The sequence below is a fragment of the Vidua macroura genome, chromosome 10 (assembly GCF_024509145.1).
Source record: "Vidua macroura isolate BioBank_ID:100142 chromosome 10, ASM2450914v1, whole genome shotgun sequence".
Taxonomy (NCBI): Eukaryota; Metazoa; Chordata; class Aves; order Passeriformes; family Viduidae; genus Vidua; species Vidua macroura.
This window is the reverse complement of record NC_071580.1, coordinates 23,866,687-23,885,335: the sequence shown is the minus strand read 5'-3', so window position 1 is coordinate 23,885,335 and position 18,649 is coordinate 23,866,687. Positions and strand designations below refer to the sequence as shown.

The following is an 18,649-nucleotide window of genomic DNA, read 5'->3' as shown; positions in this document are numbered from 1 at the left end:
TTATACCTAATAGTCCTTTTTTGGCATAGTAGAGAATTATGGTATGCACACATTTAGAGAGTTTAGTATCTTTAATTGGCATTTCTAAGAACAGTTTTATTTGCAGTTATTTTCTTTCAATTTCCTAAAAATATTTTATTCCAGCTATATGGTTCTAATGTGATCTTCATTTCTGTGTTTGCTCTTGTTGCTGAGGATGCTCAGTACTAGCATTTGGAGAGTTGCTGGCAAGTCAGTAAATTCTATTGTTCTTCACTCCTGTAGCAGTAGTAGCTCACTGCACCTTCTTAAAGACCTGCTTACATGTGACTCCACACACTCTTATTTCCTAGGAGGAGAAAATAATTAGAAACCACAATTTTTACTTAGGACACAAACATTATAGATTCATGTGTACATCTAGCTGAATTTGAATTCACAATTTTCTATTAAATTAAATTGGGATGCTTGTACATATTTTAGCCTATTTTTCATCCTAAAAGAAAACATCTGGTTTGGGTTTGTTTTCTACTGAAAGGTGGAACAAGGGAAGTTATTTTGGGATCTCAGATCTTAAAGGGCCAAATACGTTCTTGATTTGCAGTGAATAATAGGCAACTGCTTTAGGCCTTTGGAATGGGGATTCTCTGTTTTGGAAACATAAAGCAGTGGGGATGGATTTGCCTCACCAGCTCTGAATCTGTGTGGTGACAACTGGTAGCTCAAGCCTGCAAATTCAGAAATCAGGTTCACTTTAGCAACACAGAGCTCCTGGCTACCAAAGGCAGGTGAGTGTACAGAAGATTTGCTCCAGGCCTGTCAACCAGCAGAGCACTGAGGGTTTGACTGAGCCTGAGCACCCCGGGTGCATAAAGCTGATTCTTCGAGTTCCACAGGAGCTTTGGAAACCCCCCTTGCTGATCTCTGCACCTCTGTGAGCTGGGCATGAGTAGGGGCAGGGTTCCCATCCTGGGCTGGGATTTGTGAGGCTGCTGCTGTTTGCCTGCTCACCCATCCCCGTTCCTGAAACTCCTCAAGTTTCACCTGAGAAGTGCACACAGGTGTGTGCCTGGGGTGTGTGCCTGTGGCAAGGCTTAGGTGCAAGAATAGAGCGTGGAAACTCTTAAGGGACATAAAGACAGTGCTCATGCATGACCTAGCAGAAGGGATACACTTTCCAGTTCAAGATGAGACTTTTCATAAAGCTCCCAGAATATTTTGATGAAGTTATGCACGATTCTTATAGGGGACTTTGATAAAATGACTTTAAAAACCCTTAAATTAGGTCAATAATCTTAATTGACATATGTTGCTGGACCCCAATAAGAGAAAGTGCTTCATGCTGAGTTGGTGGAACAACAGACCAATGCAGTGACTTTGGTTAGGACCTGTTCTGTTCACTCCAGAAGAAGGAGTGTGCAATAAGGGCTGAGAGATCTGCTGACAGTGACAAAAACTACAGAGCAGAAGCAATCAATACAATAGAAAAGGGCAATGAAACTCAAAAGGAAATGGGGAATGGTCAAATAAGTCACTCACATAAAATAAAATCTAAAAAGAACTACAAAGTACAGACCACAGAATGAAATGTAGAAAATAGGAAGCGATAAACTACTAAAGGATGTGGTCCTACTTTCTGCAGAACTGTGAAAAGAATAAATTAACACTTGGCTCATTGTGTAAAGTTCAATAGGATCATAAAGCTATTGAAGTATCAATTCTTTAAAGGCAACTGTTCATTGTATTAAAGGTCTCTCAAAAGACAGGACCTAGTAATCTTAGCTGGTCAAAAATAAGATCCTAAAGGGGACTCTACTGTACTTTTAGTGGAGAGAGCTGCATTAACAGGGATTAGAGAAATAAAGAGGACATCTTTTTGAAATTAATGAAATAAGAGATGTGAGAAAATTGAAAGATCGAGGAGGGGGCTCTAAAACACTTGGTTACTTCCTTTGCATGAATTAATTTTGTACTGACTTCCGTGTACATGGGAGAAAGATTGTGGTCAATTTTCCAAGTGCCAGTGAGTGAATGCATGAACTGGCAGGTATGATCCAGAATTCCTCCCAGCCTCTGAAGAGCAACATCAGAGCAGTGAGGTTACTCTGGGCCACCCGAACTGGCACTAGACACAAGTATTTGAGCAACAGAATCTGAATTTCTGACTTCTAAAATCAACCTCCTGACAAGGACAAGTCTATAAAGTGGCCTGGGCATGGAGGTCCAGGGCCAGGCTGTATGGCTATTGCAGGAATCAGAATAAGGACAGCAGAAACCAGGGCTGAAGGAACTGGTGTTGGGGACAGGAGATGGGAAGAGATAATGCCTGGTAGCTAGCAAAGGCCAGAAAGCAGGATGCCAGTCCAGAGAAATCCAAGAGCAACTGGTGCCATTGCTTATGTGTGCAGGGGAAGGCACAGATGTGCAGGACTGAGGGCAGCCAGGTGTGAGCTGAACTTGGGGCCAAGCATTGTGATGGGTGACTGGACCTGTCTGCCAGCAGAGGAGCTGGAAGGGCTGTGCCTGCTGTGCAGCTGCGAGGAACGTGGACATACTCACAGGTGCTTCTTGGAGGGAGTGTGCCTGTACAGGGAATTTGGGCATCCCCTTTTGCTGCTGCCTCCCCTCCTCCAGGTGAGCCCATGGCCTCAGCTATAAAGTCCTCACTTACACAGCAATCTTCTCCCTGCCTGTGCTGCACCAAGGCCAGGTGGGAAGATCTGTCATATCCATTCCTCTCCTCAACTGCATTCTTGAACCACCAATACTTCCTCAAAATTATGTTTAGTAATAAGGTGCTTGGGGTACTTCTGCAAAGATTGGATAACTCTGCTACTGATTTGAACATTTAGAAGATATCCATTTAGATTGCTGAATGCTAACAGCACTGCACAGTGAGGAGAAATGGAGGCTGGAGTTTATTATCCCAGCAGGAACACTGCCTTTTACCCACACTGATGAGAGAGTGAGGATGCTATAAAGAGTTACAGGACAAAAGAACAGGCATCTTCTTTCAGGTCCTGTTAATTTAGAAAGATAAAAATGATGATCTGAAAAAATCATCTATTTCAAAAGCTTAATTGCTGACTTAGTTCTCTAGGCTATAATGTAGTGTGGCCTATAATTATTTTAAAAGAACAATTGTGTACTTTCCCTTGTTTTTGGGTGCTCAGTTTCACAGCTCCCACACTGAGCATTTTACAGACTGTCAGGGACATTCTGATAAATGTCTTCCTCGTGTGAACATTTCAGCCTGGTTGAGTCTGGACAGGGACTGAGCATAGAAATAGTGTTCAAAATGGGCAGGCTTTGAAAGGGACATAAAAACATAATGGGTCCAAATGAAATTGTTGCTTTAGAAACAAGTCAAATGCTGCACCAATACCCAATTATGTCAAAGTAAGCCAAAATGACATAGCACATTCCCTGCTGTGTTATATCTAACCATTTGAATGGAGGGGCATTCAAAACCTCTTACATGATCTTACCAGGTGCATTTCATCCCCTTCAATCCACTGGGTCCAGCCACGGCCTTCCTTCTCTCCATTCTGTACACAAAGCAGCTTATCTCCATCCCAAGACACAGTAGTCTAACAAAACAGACATGTTTGGTATTACTGAAATATTCTCTGATATTATGATTAGTTTCTGTGAAGCAAAACTTATCTCTAATGATGAGTGCATCTCATAAAAAGTATGATTGGAGAGTGTTGCACCACTTAGGATAATTACCAAAGAAATGAGCTTCAACAGAAAGTAGCTGCTCAAATGCCTGCCAAAAACTGGAGGGATGAGATAAAGCAAGAAAAAAATACCATCAAAACCATTGTGTAAGAACACACTCCTCTCTCCCTGGTGAACAATGCAGCAACAGAAGGGCCCTTCAGCCTAACACTGTATTGGCAAAAGGAGCTGAAAACTTAAGATCCAGTTTGTTTTTTTCCACCCTAAGAATGATTCCCCAGCTGCTCTACCTGAGAACAATTCCCACTTCCTGTGGATGAACAAAGCTTTTGAATATTGAGCTGGCCTTTCTTCATCTCTCAATCTGCCTTCCTTCACCCAGCAGAGTGGTTTGGAAGTGTCAGAAAGCTGGTAACTTTGGCAGCATCCTGCTTCTTGCAGCTGAGGCTGGGGAACTTCTTGAGCCAGGACTGGCAGAGCAAGTCAAGAGTCAGGTGCAGTAATGAATAGCGCACTTCTGTGAATATTGGTGCTGTCCTGAGGGGTTCAGGAAAGCCTGATTCAGAAACCTCCCTCACTGTATGACAGTGCATCCTGCAGCCTGTTCCTCTGGTCAGCATTCACAGACAGTTTGCCTTTCCCATCTCCCTAAGGCAAAGAGAAGCAATGCTCTGTAAAACACTTAAAAGAGGGAAGAGTGGTGACAGTTTGTGCTCCATGAGGATAGTTTAACACTAATATTAGCACATGGCCTGTAAATCAGCTTGTTTGAAGGCGCTCTGAGGACTAAATATGGAATTGCTGTCTACCTTGTAAAAGTCTTCAGCCACTGCTTGCATGAGCAGTCAGATATGGAGAGATGAAGAATTCTGATCTGTCATTAAAGCACAATTCCTGCATCTATCCTGTGTAGTTCCTAAGAGAAGACGTCAGCTTACATTCTTCCTTCTGGTAATTAAACCCAGTTCAACACTCAAAACCTATCCAGTCCTATTTATTTAATCTGTGTATGTCACAAACAATTAGTTCTTAAATGATAACCATGACAGCTACTATCTTTGAATGAGTGCAGCCTCCTCTCATGGGAAGCTTCAGACGAAACCGGCATGGAAAATGAATCACTCCAGAGTGCCAGGACAGATAATCCTGGGCAAGGCAATGGGACTGATCCCATCAGTCTGTCTGCACCACATGGGGGCTCTGAGAAACAAACTCACCTGTCCTTGCTAAAAATCTCTCTAATTTAGAAAATGCATTCACAAATTCTTCTGTTCTCTTTTGTAAGGTGATATATTTAAACCAAGCAGTAGATAACATTTTATGAAACCATATCCTTCTAATGCAAAAAATGCTAATGCAGGAAGGAACAACACATTTGGGTAAAACTGTAGTTAATGTGGTCACCATAACCTAAATTCTCTCCCATATCTCAATCTGCACACATCCACTGAAGAGATAGAAGATAACAAATAATAGGAGTCAAAGTGAATCATGTGTAATTTATAAGTTAACATATCTACACATTTCTGATTCTAAAAAATGAATGTAACAGACAATGAATGATGAGTTGAGGGATACTGTGGAATGAAGCATTTTTATGTGGAACTTTGCTTAGGAACTCCACTTATTTATATCCATTGAGTATTAACTCAGCATAGTTCAATCTTTAGTCAAGCTTAATTGTTAAATTTGGTGGGTTTAGATGTGAATTCAGAGGCAAAACACCATGATAAAGTAGGATCCAACCTCACTGGTCCTACTAATGTTCAGAGTCAGTTGTGTTACCCTGACTTAGTACACTTGGGGGACAGAGAAATATTTGTAGCAGCACAAGGAAATGTTAACTTTTTAGCCTCCAAGGGTGTTTGAAATTGTTTTATCTCAGAAAACAACATGCTTTTCTCCTCCGGATTTTTTTTTTTTTTGTTTTTCCAGTCAAGATTGGAAATTGCTTTTTGTAATTTGGTGATAACCACGCAGTCTAAACCCACAGACATTAACCAAGCTGTCTTATCAGACAATATTCTCAGGTATCCTCTGCCTTCCCTTTGAGAAATATATAATACTGAGGGGGTATGAGTAAACCACACAATTCCTGATTTCTGTATGTAGCTGTTTTGCTCTGAAGGTTATAAAGGGCAGAATGCATTGCAAGAGAACATAATGTCATTTTCTTTGTTAGCAGGAACATCACTTTATGACAGTAAGATTCATCAGTGGCATCTGTATCCTGTCTTTAGGTCAAACTGTAATGTCTCTTTTATTAAACTAATACACAAAATACAAAATTCTCTTTTAACTCAGATTGAAACACGTCCTGCCACCTCAAATACCTCTACTGAGACACACAGAGAATGTTAGCTGAGGTTGAAGTTGCTCTGGCTGTTAACGTGCACATTCCACCCTCTACAACACCTAAACCAGAGCAACACTTGCTTTACAACATTCCCAAATATTTGAATTGGAACATAAAAACAACACTCCAGAAATGCTGTAGGGCAAACATTGTATGTATAATCTCTCTTGCTGTATCAACGAGCGAGGATTTATTTTTGAGGACTGGATCAGGATATTGCCATGGCATAATCAGGAGCTTGCAGACTGCCAAGGTAGCTCTGTGTGACCCTTTGGCTCTTCCTGGCACACACTCCCAAGATAAACAAACACTTTACCTTTTATGTAAAGCTACTTTTCTTAGCAAAGTATGCCTTTGTGAGGAACCTTGTTTGCCCCCATTTTGGTAATAGCATTACTAAGGGCTGCCTGATTACAGAGCTGCTGCCAGGTTTCCAGAACGACTGCAAATCCTCCCCGGGGTGGGGACACGGCAGCCCAGGCACACAGCTCCTGCTCCTTACCCTCCTCCACAGCAGGGGGACAGCCAGTCAAACTCGGGGGGCACTGCACAGCTGCAGTGTCCAGTAACAGGACTAACAAGCTAAAAATGGAGCATTTCTCTCAAATTGAGCTCTGCCTTTTTGAGCACCTTGTGCTACTTGATAATAAATGGAAGCCATTGTTTATTCCTTTCAACTACATAGAACATAATCTAGTTCACCATAAGCAAGCTTGAATCTTGCTTACTTACCACCTGCTCATACTTAACCCTAAGATGAACACTTCCTAGGTGATGTGCATGGAATTCTGTAGGAAACTTCAACAGAGAATGGTGATGAGTGCAATTAGTCAACAGTTCTATCAATAATACTAAAGGAATGCCAGAAAAGGGGACGGAGTGAGGTAAAAACCAGGGAGTCTTGCCTCAATTTAACTCCTCCCAAAACATCCAACCACCAATACTGCACATTTTTCAGATTATGTACACTTTGTTCTTGAGCTGTAATACTAGAGAATGGAGCTCGTCTGGGAAGTGGAAAAGCCTTTGAAGCCTGAGAACACAAAAAAAGTAAATTTTCTTTACTTTTATGGTATGGTTTCTGTAGTGTTTCACTTTTTGTGTACTTTGATATTCTCCTTTTACTACTTAGGCATCCACATACTTTTGTTAGTGATTTAATCTCTTTGTGTTATGAAGTTTTAGATTCATATGCATAGCATCGCCTGAATCTTCCTGAATATTAAAGTTGGAGGAAATTATAATTAAAGTATTCTCATTACTGTTTCCAGTTATGAGACCAGATAGATTTATTAAATGAAATATTTAGTAACCCCTAAACAAATTCTTGACTACATATCTGCTTTTTCTTTAGTAGCAGCAACTGTAGTGAAATGTTGCACAATTTCAGCTTCAAGTGGCAAATCATCCTGATACACAGGCAGAGACAGTGACTTTTGTAATTTACTGAAATAGTCATCAAACCTGTTATCAGAGTACTTTGCATTTCCCAGTGAGGTCTAAGTGCAAAGACATTTGGTGCTGGCTCTGCACAATATTTCTCATTCTCCTGCTGGCAATTCGTGTGTGCCTGCTTGGATCAGAGGCTCAGCAGCTGAGGGCACAGAATGGATTTTACAGATGAATGGAAAAAAAAAAAAAAACTTTTATCCAAGTAGTTCATGAACATTTTTTTGTTAATGCTACATAGATTTTTGACACATTGACTTTACAAGTATGAATTGCAGCTCCCACCTTTCATCAAAAATATGTTATTGATTTCCTATCTGTAGCACAGACACAGCAGCATCAGTTCTATTTTTCTCCTGCTTCCCTCAGTGCTGTCTCTATATATGGAGCACCAAATGACTGCAAAGCTAGGCGTGCACCACACTCCATGCTCCATCTTCAGCCAGTAAGTCTCTGCTTGGGAGAATGACAGCCCATTTTACAACTGTAATTATGATCTAAGAAGGATTAAAAAATGGAAAGTAATTTTTTTTTAGGTCAGATGAAAGAGAAAAATCCAATTTAAGCTGTGTCTTGTAAATAACACCAAAGAAAATATCCTAGAACTTTTGGTCAAACACAGCAATATCTCTAGCAAGATAAACCACTCTCAAGATAAACCATTTCATCTGTACTAAGTATTAAAGTGATATAAAAACCTCTTGTAAGCAGCTTTTTTGGGCAAAAAGTGAAATGTTGATAGAACAAACTCATGTTGATGTCCCAGACAAAGTTCAGTGTAGCTGTGAGAGGGAATTCTGCCGGGTGGTCACTCCCTATGGCCTCTGTGCAGGAGCCTGCTCCAGGGGCTACAGCCGTGGGCAGCTTTGTCACCTCCCCCTGAAACACCTTTTGTCTCATCACATCTGCATCTGGAAGTTCAGCAGCAGAAACTACTGAGAAAACAACAACAAACCAAACAGAACAATTCCTGGCCTTTATCTCCAGGTCCTGGTGCTGGCCAAAGGCCGAACTTATTCAGCCACGCTGTAGCTCAGTCATGGCAAAGTCTCCTTTGCTTCAGTCACTGTCAGCATCTCCAGGGGTAGCACTGCTAGAAGAGGGGCTTAGGATTGGATTGAAAAAATTTAGATGAAAGGTAAACTGTAGTCAGATAGGATCAGATCCTAAATGTTCCAATTCCTTGTTTTGAATCCTTGCTCATAAGATCAACAGAGCAAAGCAAAGACAAGATATACTCCAGGGAGTAGGAAAGTGAAGGTGCAAAGCTCTGGGCTATGCAGCTGACAATATGTGTGGGGAGGAGGAGAATCAATATTTTAGACAGTGCATACTGTTTTATTTCTTAGGAATGGTGGCTTTTTTTCTTACTGAAATAAAATTGTATACAAGTAATACAAAAATAGGAGAACTTGTGTATATCCCATGCCAGAAAGAAGAGTAAAACCCATCACATCCAATTCACTCTTTGCAAAGATCAGAATCGATTCTAAGACACTTACTGTTTAAATTAATGGCTATAACAGATTTATCCCCTGTGTAATTTTGCAAGATACAATTGTACCTAACACTAATGGTTTGTCATTCAAAATTGGATTTGTTAAGTCTGGTTCTCAGCTTTTCAGCAGATTCTGATTGCTCTTTCTGCATTCATAACTCTCAGAGCTTTTTAGAGTTCACAAAAAGCTGAAATGCTAAACCTATCCAAACCCACTTTCCCTGCAGAGCTTGCTTATGCTAGAAGCAGTTCTGTGAATAACTAGCTCCCAAGCTTCTAATCAGCCTCGTGGTTTAGACAGGAATCCAACCCTGCAAAATGTGAAGTTTATGACATTTATATGGCCAAAGATTCTGATCATCTCATTGCTGTCACCGTGCAAGTGTGCTGAGCACATCACTTACAGGAAGGGACTAATGCCCAAGGAGTAAGCGGGGTGGGGCAAGGCAGGCAAAAGGAAAATGCTCCTCCTCACTGAGCACAGACAGAAGAGACCAGAGTCCATCCTGGCAGAGCCTGTGACAAGCCCAGGATGGACTTCTGCTCTCTGGAGCCTCAGAGGGTTGACTGGAGGACTTTTCTCCACCTTTTTTTTTGAGAGCAGTTTGTAAAGGGCCAGAAATACCAACAGAAAACTATCATAAAGTCCACCTCTTTTAAATTAAACCTCCCTCCCCCCTCCCCCGCAAAATAAAATAAAATTAAAAAAAAAAAAAAAAAAAAAAAAAAAAAAAAATCAGGGATTATGCCAGGGAGGAACTGGGGAAATTACAGTACTGCAAAGAGACAGGAGGCACTAAATCTGAGAGAAGACCAGCCCCAGCAACAGTGATTCTAGAATAATGCTTGCTCCACCAAAGGATATGAGAAAATACTTACAAGCCCAAAAGGGCAGCACTGGAAGGGTAAAGAATACAACAGCCAAATCAGGGGGATCGAGTAAAGACATATTGCTGATCTTGCATCTTACTAGACAGGCACATTTATTTTGAATCTTCTCACTCTGTGGGAGATCCTTCCTGCAATTCCATATACTGGAATGTTGTTTGTTGGCTGTTGTTTTTCTGGCAGCAAAGTCTTAATTCCCAAACCTGCTCAGAACTAGATTAACAGCTGTGAATTCCATTTGTATAACAGGGGAACCTGCCTACATAGTTAAATAAGCTTCATGAACCATGTGATTTTGTAATAGGGCTTTATTCTGACCTTGCAGTGGTATAAATCAAATTATGGCCAGAACAACTACCTCCACTGCAGTTTTCCTGAGTACAAACCTGAGAGGAATCAGTGTCACATTAGGCACGTTTGTTAATTAAAGCAGAGCCATGATCAGTTTTGAACAACTTCCCTCCCTTCAGCAGGACACGGCACAGTCAGGTGTCTGTGAACAGTCCTTGTGTGGCTGTTTCAAACACTAACTGACATTTCACATGGTGAGAAGTATTCTAGATCTGATGAGGGGAATTCCACAACTCCCAAATCCTCCTCACCCTACCCCACCCCAGCAAGTCTTATCTAGGACTACAAGTTCTGTTAGTTCCAATAAAGGAAACCTAAACACCCACTTGATAACTTATTCATGGTTATCCCACTTATATTCAGGTTTAGAGAACTAAAAGTTTAAGATGTATTGTTTCCCATAGTCAGTTTAAAATTCTTGCAGTTTTCTCTGTTTTCCTGTTCCCTGCCTTTGTAATTTCATTTCCTGCTTTAATGGAAGAAGAAAATTACTGTATCAGAGAGCACAAGGTTCTGAGTTACCAAAGCACCTCTCATATGCTTGGACAAATACTCAGTTATAACACAACTGTTCTCAGTTATCCAAGAAATTCTGCTCTTCTATATTTAGAACATAAAATCTTTCTTGATTTTTTAACACATCACTTGCCCTTAGCCTCTGTCAAAAGAGATTAATTCTGCATAGCATAAGATAAAGCAATTCAGTCTTTCAAATGCCTGAACAGCAGAGAATAATTATAATGCAAATGTTTTCTCTGATTTTAGCAGCAGAATCATTAGAAAACTAAAAATTTTAAGAAAGTAATTTTTGCATCTGAGCTACCCAGTTTTCAATCTGATTTTATTCATTGGATGCAAAGATTTACAATTTGAAACTTTAGCCTTTGTTTCAGCATTTTAAGGTTAACTTTTTTCATAATTTCTTTACTAAACACTAAGTAAATTACACTGTGAAGGTACAGAAGGTTTATGTGCCTTGTTCCTTTGTGCTGGTACGTATTTCACACTGTAGGTGTTTCACCAGCTTCACTGGTTATCACTGACAGTGAAAAAGGGAAGCAAAACTATCTGCTGATAAATGAGAGATACTTTCAGAGATGGTTTTGGATTAATTGTTTCAGTAGGGTTTTCCTCTTGCATGCACAGTAATTTTTTTCACAGTAATGTTTATATACATGAAACAAAGTTTCATACTTAGAGCAACACCTGAGATGCGAAATTTATCACAACTTGAGATTGTAGAAATTCACTTTAAAATTGAGATTTCATGATGAGACTGGAGCTTCACTGAGAATTAAGATAGCAGGATCAAAGACTCAGTGTCAGAAATACCAAAGCCAGAGCTCTCCATTTAACTTTAAATTTCTGTCTCGGTACATTCTCCACCTGATAATATGTTGCCAATTAAAACTATGAACAAACCCTTCAAAGCAGTAGGAACTTGACTACATGCTCCAATTCACGTCACGTGAGACAAAATGTAACACAAATTAATGTTCTAAACTTCCTTCTACACTGCCTAACGTACACCTTGGAACATTTGCACGGAATGAAAGATGCTCCTGAACTTTCATTTTACGTTTGTACTTGAAACTGCCAAGTTTTTAACAACCGTGCACAGTTAAGTATGACTGAAGTTGCAGAAAGATCTCCTTCACAAAATTGCCAAGCGAATAGATTTAACTTTTATCTAGAAGAGCCAATCCTGGGTGCAAAGCCTGAGAAGCATTGATACCAACTGTCATTTGTGATCTCTCCTGTGCTCAACTATCCCCATCTTTGGTCTTGCAGAACACAGAAACTGCATCTTTAAACTGCAGGGCTTTCGAGTTTCCAAAGTCACAAATTTTCACTTCCCAACAGAAACAACATCCTAAAGTGTTGCATCGCTCTGGGGAATGGTTTCCCCCACCCCAGACCCCCCTGTAGCTGTAACCATATTAGTTTAACCCTTCCTTCCTTTCTGGACCCAATTGGCTGGGAGCCAATTGTCCTTTCCTGAACAGGAGGGTGGAAAAAGCCATGCTCCTCCATTGTTCACTCTCTTTCCCTTTTCCTCCCATGGAATAAATGTCTTGGACCACATTGGGGGTTTAGAGCCTCTTTTGGAATCTTCTGCCTTAACCCTGAAATTTTTCCCCCAAAGCTCTCTCAGATCTGGGCTAACCTTGTAACTCCAGGGGGATGTGGGGGTAAGTATTTCAGTAAAGGACCCGGTGTCACCAGCTACAGTTCCCTCTATCCCCCCAGTGAAAATCACCCAAAAACATGTGCACGCAAGAAAGCCAGGCTGAGAGGCAGAAGAAGAACAAACTGAAATTGCTAAGGTTTATCCTTCTCAATTAACTCCCTGATCCAGAAAGTTCAGACAGGCTCCCAGGAGTGATCAACTATAAAAATTTAAAAAAATCCTAACTGCAAAGGAAGAGAGTGCTTGTACTATCACAAGACTATCAAGTTCTTCATGTCAAAACTCCAACAGCAAAAATAAGTATCAGCAAAACTTTTTAGCATTTCCTCCTCACGGACAGAACTGATTTGGAATTACTGTAGTTACACTCTACCCTGACTGGCTCAAGGATAAGTTTTACAACTGAAAGGTGAACACAATTTCAGTGAATTACACACAGGATCTAACCTGTCCACTGTGCTGATATTATTTTTACAGATATGTTAACTCTAACTAGATGATATATTCTTCATTAAAAGAAAAAACAATATGTCTAGGAAGGATTAATTCTAAGGTGATTTTTGTTAGTCTCCTGATGATTGCTCTGCTGTATAGATTAATGTTTAATGTGTAATCTGTCTTATCCATGTTACTTTGTACTGCTCATGTATTGAGCTCCTTGGATAAAACTTGCCCAGTGGTCTGCTCAGTCCACAATATAAATAACAATAATTGATTCACAAACTCTCCCATTACACAGGCTGACTATTAATGATTAAGCCTTTTATGGCATGCAGTTCCACAGGCTCTACGTGAACAAATGGAACACCAAGAATGATATTTAATGTTTGCTTTTGTGGTGCTTTTCTTTCTAACACCACACAGGGAGTGGTCCAGCATCTCTTATAAGGTCCATGACTCTTCTCTCACAAGACTCCTGCACTGTTGGAGTCATTTTGCTGCTTAACAACAGCAAATTTTGCCTGACATTATGGTTATCAGATTTGGACTAAAGTCACTTCAGCAAGACAGCATTTCATACTGTTTTGCCATTGACAAAGCAGAGGTCTCATGTAGGAAAGAAATTTTTAATAAGAAAATTGAACGATAAAGCATGATGTGCTGCTACAAGGCAAATGGAGCACCAGTGGTCAGTGACCTGGACTGCCCAACGACAGCTGGAGACCATAGAGAGACACGGAGATCTCTGGGGGTGTTTTGTGGAATTACATCCCTAAGTCCTTCTTAAAAAACCCCAGTCAGAGACAGCGACTACCCCTGGTTGTTTGGGGTTTTTGTTTGTTTGTTTGTAACAGGCAGGAAGCTGCTGATACCTTCAGCTTCCAAGGCTGAATAAGCATTTCCCACCAAACAGTAAACAGAGAAATGTTTGAGCAACCTTTGAAAGCAGGCTGAACCAGCATCTATGCCAAATCAATCAGCTGTTGTAGTGACTGAAATTCTCTCTCTCTAGTTTCTTCTTTCTGCTTTAACATTTTGAATCCTTACCTTATCACTCAATTTGGCAAAATAGGGTAGAGAATTTTGCTTTGTTAAATATAATAAAATATTACTTCTTTCCACCATGCATGGCTTAGTTCTCCTTCAGATGGGAATTAATGGTATTCAAGTACAGATGCTTACACATAGACAGTTCCATGCACACACAAACCTTTGGAGCAGATGTTTTGAACATTGCTATCGTTGATGCTAGTTTAATTACCTCAGTCTTAAATCTTTCCTTGGGCTCATAACTGTTCAGTGAATCTAGACCTCAGTATCCTAACTAAGAGCATTCCAGGAGCCAAAATCACAAGATGCCATTGGGGCACTTTCCTAAACACAAAGGCACCTGCTCCTCCCTTCTGTGAATGTTGGATTCTGCACTCTCATCAAACTTGTACCCTCTGGAACAAGGACTACAGAGGGATTTGCTGAGGCACTCAGTAGCCAACCATTCTTTTTCTCTGGTTTTCACAATTTTTCCCTTTCCTACTATGATCAGAGCAAAAGCAAATTTGCAAATATTAGTGTGAGAGAAAAGTACTGGTTTTAAATAGCACTATCTTTCTCAGAATGTAAACATATTCTTTCTCTTTTATGTGATTTCTCCTCTAGAGTCCCTCCTGAGATAATTTTATTTGTCAACTTCCTAACTGTAGAATATTGCCAGTGCCATGCTGCCAAGCTAATAGGTGAGAACTTGCTATTATCAAGTTTTTCCTCTGTAAACTGATATTTATCAGTCCTAAATTAAAAAGCAAAAAAGACCTCATAAAACAGAGCTATTGTAAAACAAAGTCCTCAGTGTTTGCTTATTCATTTCAGTGAGATTTGTTCCAGTGGGCTAATTAAGTGTGTACTCTAATAAGAACACCCAGGCGATTTTTAAGCACTTGGCCATTCTCACACAGGAGCAGTGCCTGACTTTGCAATCAGTGGATTTCCTCTACTGTAAAGCCTTACTCATTAAAGAGGTTCTGGAAGTGACCCTAGATGTCATTTTGACTAACAAACATCCCAGTATAAATGAGCACAGCTTCACTGAGGTTATTATTCGCTGATTGATAAAATTGCTTTCTGCTCCTGAATAAAATTAGCTTTCCTCTAATCTAAAGGCATGCTCAAAACCATAGGTACCTCTTGGCAAACTCAAAGTACAGAAATAATTTCAGGAATAGTCACCAGGCTGGTTAAAAGCTGTGTTCTGTGAAAGGTCTCAAGTTATCAATATTCATTTTGTCCATTGCTGAAGTTCTACTTCTTACCATGCACTTGCGATCATCCACCCCAGATAAATCCTCCTCAAACTCCTTCCCTACATCAAATTCCATGATGTAGTTTCTAAAAGTGCTTAGCGTTTTAATGATCATATGATCCCCGTTCTGAAGGATTTCTTTGTCAGGCTTTAGTAAGTTTGCTATTTTTCTTACAGCAACATTTACATCTGAAAAAGAAAAAGAGTTATTTTTATCCAGGAAAGTCTTCCACAAGAAGAAGCTTGTCGCTTCTAGGGAGAACTGAAATGAACAAAGATAAATAGATGTCCAAATCTTTCAAACCAGCCTTCCAATCCAGAACAAGTATGTAACCTAATTCTTATAACTTAAATAACTTAATGTTTCAATTTTCCAATTATGTGAAAGCTATAAAAAATACCATTTGTATTTGACAGTTAATAAGGCTTCCAATATTTCTATAGAGATACTAACACAACATCAAATACAAACACAAAATTGCATTAAGTACTACATAGAATCTTTATTAAATATAAAAATTTTGCTGCTTTTCAAATTACAGGACATTTTTTATGTTTGGAATCCACCACATACCTCTTCAAGCTATGTAGTTTAATGTCTGTTAATGTAAGCTTCAAGATGGTAAGAAGTAAAGTCTGCTTAAGGCCAAACAAATTTGCTTAAGGCAATCCTTAAAGCGCATTTCTGAAAAAAAATACTTCTCACAAAAATGACTTATGACTGTACAAGAAAAAATAGATTCACATAAAAAATAAGACAGGTGGCATTGATTATTCATTCAAGAAGTTTGAAGGGAACCTTACCCAGTGCTTTCAGATACTCCTCAAAATTGTCATTGCTGACCATTTTCCAGTACCCATTGAAGTCTGCAGGCATCCCTGCTTCAGGTGATTGCCAAAATCACTGGCTCAGAACCGTGGGTTGATTCTGCACCACACAACTCACTACCTTGCTTTGCGGCAAGCTTGAACTCTGGTTTCTTTTATCTCTTTTTTAGACCATGGAGCTATGCAAGTCCTTCTAATCCGATTATTGTTGAAGTGCTACCTTTAAATCCTTCTACAATGCTGAACCTCTGAGATTTCTAATGACAGGAGGATGACTTGATTTAAAACGAATGAAATATTCAACCTTTCATATAACTTGTGTAAGGGAAATCCGTCTAAACCATATTACTCTTCATTCTTCATGCCACTCAGAAAAAAACCCCTTTCAAATAGCTTTAGTTTAAGATATTACCCAAAGTTATAAAAGTGCTTATCTTGTGTGTTTTTTGAGCCAAATTCTTCTTTCTTGAATAGGTTTCAGCTACTTTATGCTTTCTTTCAAGAAAACAATCATACAGACCTTTTCACGCAAAGCCATTTGTGTCTGCTATTCCTTTAACTTGTTCCACAAGCTCCTGAATCCTAAAGAGCCACCATGTTGGAACTCCTCCTGTACAGGCCACCAATTGTTGGCGCCGGTGCTTGGCACCAATCAACGGCGGATGGGAACTGACTGTCACCATTAGTTTATTACCTTACTGCAAGACTTTCGTACCTGCTCTCTGTGAGTTCTCACAGGTAGCTTCTCGCAACACTGACTCCTTTTCCCTTTCTTCTGCAGAGCTAGCTGAGTTCTTCCTGTCCCTAGCATGACAGCCTGACCCCATCTGTCCCTAGCAGACATACTAACCCCTACTGTCCCTAGCACAACCACCTCACCCTCACAGCAGCACAGCTAACTGATTCCAACTCTCTCTTGACTAGCTAACCCACCCTTTTATAACACCCATCCTTATTGGACCATCCTTATTGGACACAGCTGTGCTCTATTAAGGGCAGGCCTGTTCCTACTCTTTGGTAATTAGTCCAGCTGCAACTCCTCAGCGGTGAGATTGCCTTGAGTTCTATCTCTATTCTCCTACAATCCATCCTCCCACACCACCAGTGGAAGCTGCTTGGCCAGCTGGGGGCTCAGAAGGACCAGTTAGGTGGAAACTTGTATTAGGAAGCAGTGGTTACTCTGTACAGTGATAAATGCTACAGCACTGCTGCATGAATACTTTCAGTTGAGGAGCTCTGAAACACAGAGGGAGCAGTTTATAGAGTTCTGTATTCTCTGAAAGTGACTCCTGTCAGAAATGAGAGACACTCAATCAGCATTAACAGGCAACCAGCAGAGAGTAGCATGGATTTTCCCCACTAACATCAGAGCTCAAGTACTGAGACTCTCAGATGTTTGCATGTGGTACAGCTGAAGCCCCTACTGGATATGTGATCTCCTCTGGGGCTTTGGCAATTGCTTGCTCTTGAGAAGACTCTGGATTAGAGAAGAAAAGAAACCCACTTGTCTTAGGTTGCAATGCAAGATGTAACCAGAAGTGTGCATTCTATCACTATTTGTTAAAACCAGGTGGGGCAATTTTCTTTATCTCTTCCACAACCACTCCTCTCTCTGGGAAATATCTTCTGTTAATGGGCCATTGAGTGTCACTGCAGTGTCACTTTTAGATAAAAGGTCTGATATAATTCCATCATCCCATGGGGAGAAGCTCTGCCCAGGGGAGGAGCCAAGCATTTCTACCTGGATCCAAACTGACCTTGGAACACCACAGCAGCCTTTGCCCACTGCATTCTCAGAGGAGCAGCTTTCTTCCCCACTGCATTCCCAGAGGAGCAGCTTTCTTCTCCACTGCATTCCGAGAGCAGCAGTTTTCTTCTCCACTGCATTCCCAGAGGAGCAGCTTTCTTCCCCACTGCATTCCCAGAGGAAGCCCAGGCCCATCTCCACCAGCCCTGGAGCTCCAGAGGAAAACTCCAGCCTTGTCCAGGATCCTGCTCCAGCAGAGCCACAGCTGGCACTGCAGGAGGGCTGAGCCACCATGGAATGGCACTGCTGCCACCACCCTGACACACAGGGGGTCAGATCCTATTGTGACTCTGGCAGTGTTTTCATACTACTACATTTTATTTTCATTTCCCTATCAAGTTGTAGTTTTTGGGGTTTTTTTAATTTATTATTTATACACACTAGTAAAGAACTGTTACTCCTATTCCCATATCTTTGCGTGAGAGCCCCTTAATTTTAAATTTATAATAATTCAGAGGGAGGGGGTTTACATTTTCCATTCCAAGGGAGGCTCCTGCCTTCCTTAGCAGACACCTGTCTTTTCAAACCAAGACACTGCTTTAAATGTGGGGATGAGGACTGCCTGTCATTTGAGAACCCAGAGCTTTAGAAGTGGCAGAAGTAGCACGTGCATTTTTAAGTGCTTGCATGAAAGAAAGATTGATTTCCACATCTTGGCCGAATCAGCAAAAATCAAAAAAGCTATTCAGGGTCTTATAAAGTCAAAGTTTAGAAGTAATATATATTTAAACATATCTCTCTCTCTCAAGTTATGGTTCATTGTATTTTGCTGGTTTAGAACAGTAAGGACTGCAGAATTACCAGTCAGGAAAATACCATATTTGACCCTTAAGTCATATTTATTGACTTACTGAAATTATTGAAATACTAAGAATATTTAT

General features: G+C 40.4%; 1 protein-coding gene across 1 annotated transcript; it reads right to left on the bottom strand.

The window, feature by feature from the left end:
• Nucleotides 1-274: 274 nt before the first annotated feature.
• Nucleotides 275-17,380, bottom strand: RBP1 (retinol binding protein 1). Its single transcript, XM_053986377.1, has 4 exons — nucleotides 15,938-17,380; nucleotides 15,144-15,322; nucleotides 3,468-3,569; nucleotides 275-328 (listed from the first exon to the last, which is right to left on the bottom strand). The coding sequence occupies exons 1-4, from the start codon at nucleotides 16,008-16,010 to the stop codon at nucleotides 275-277; spliced, it is 408 nt and encodes a 135-aa protein (XP_053842352.1). The 5' UTR covers nucleotides 16,011-17,380.
• Nucleotides 17,381-18,649: the final 1,269 nt, after the last annotated feature.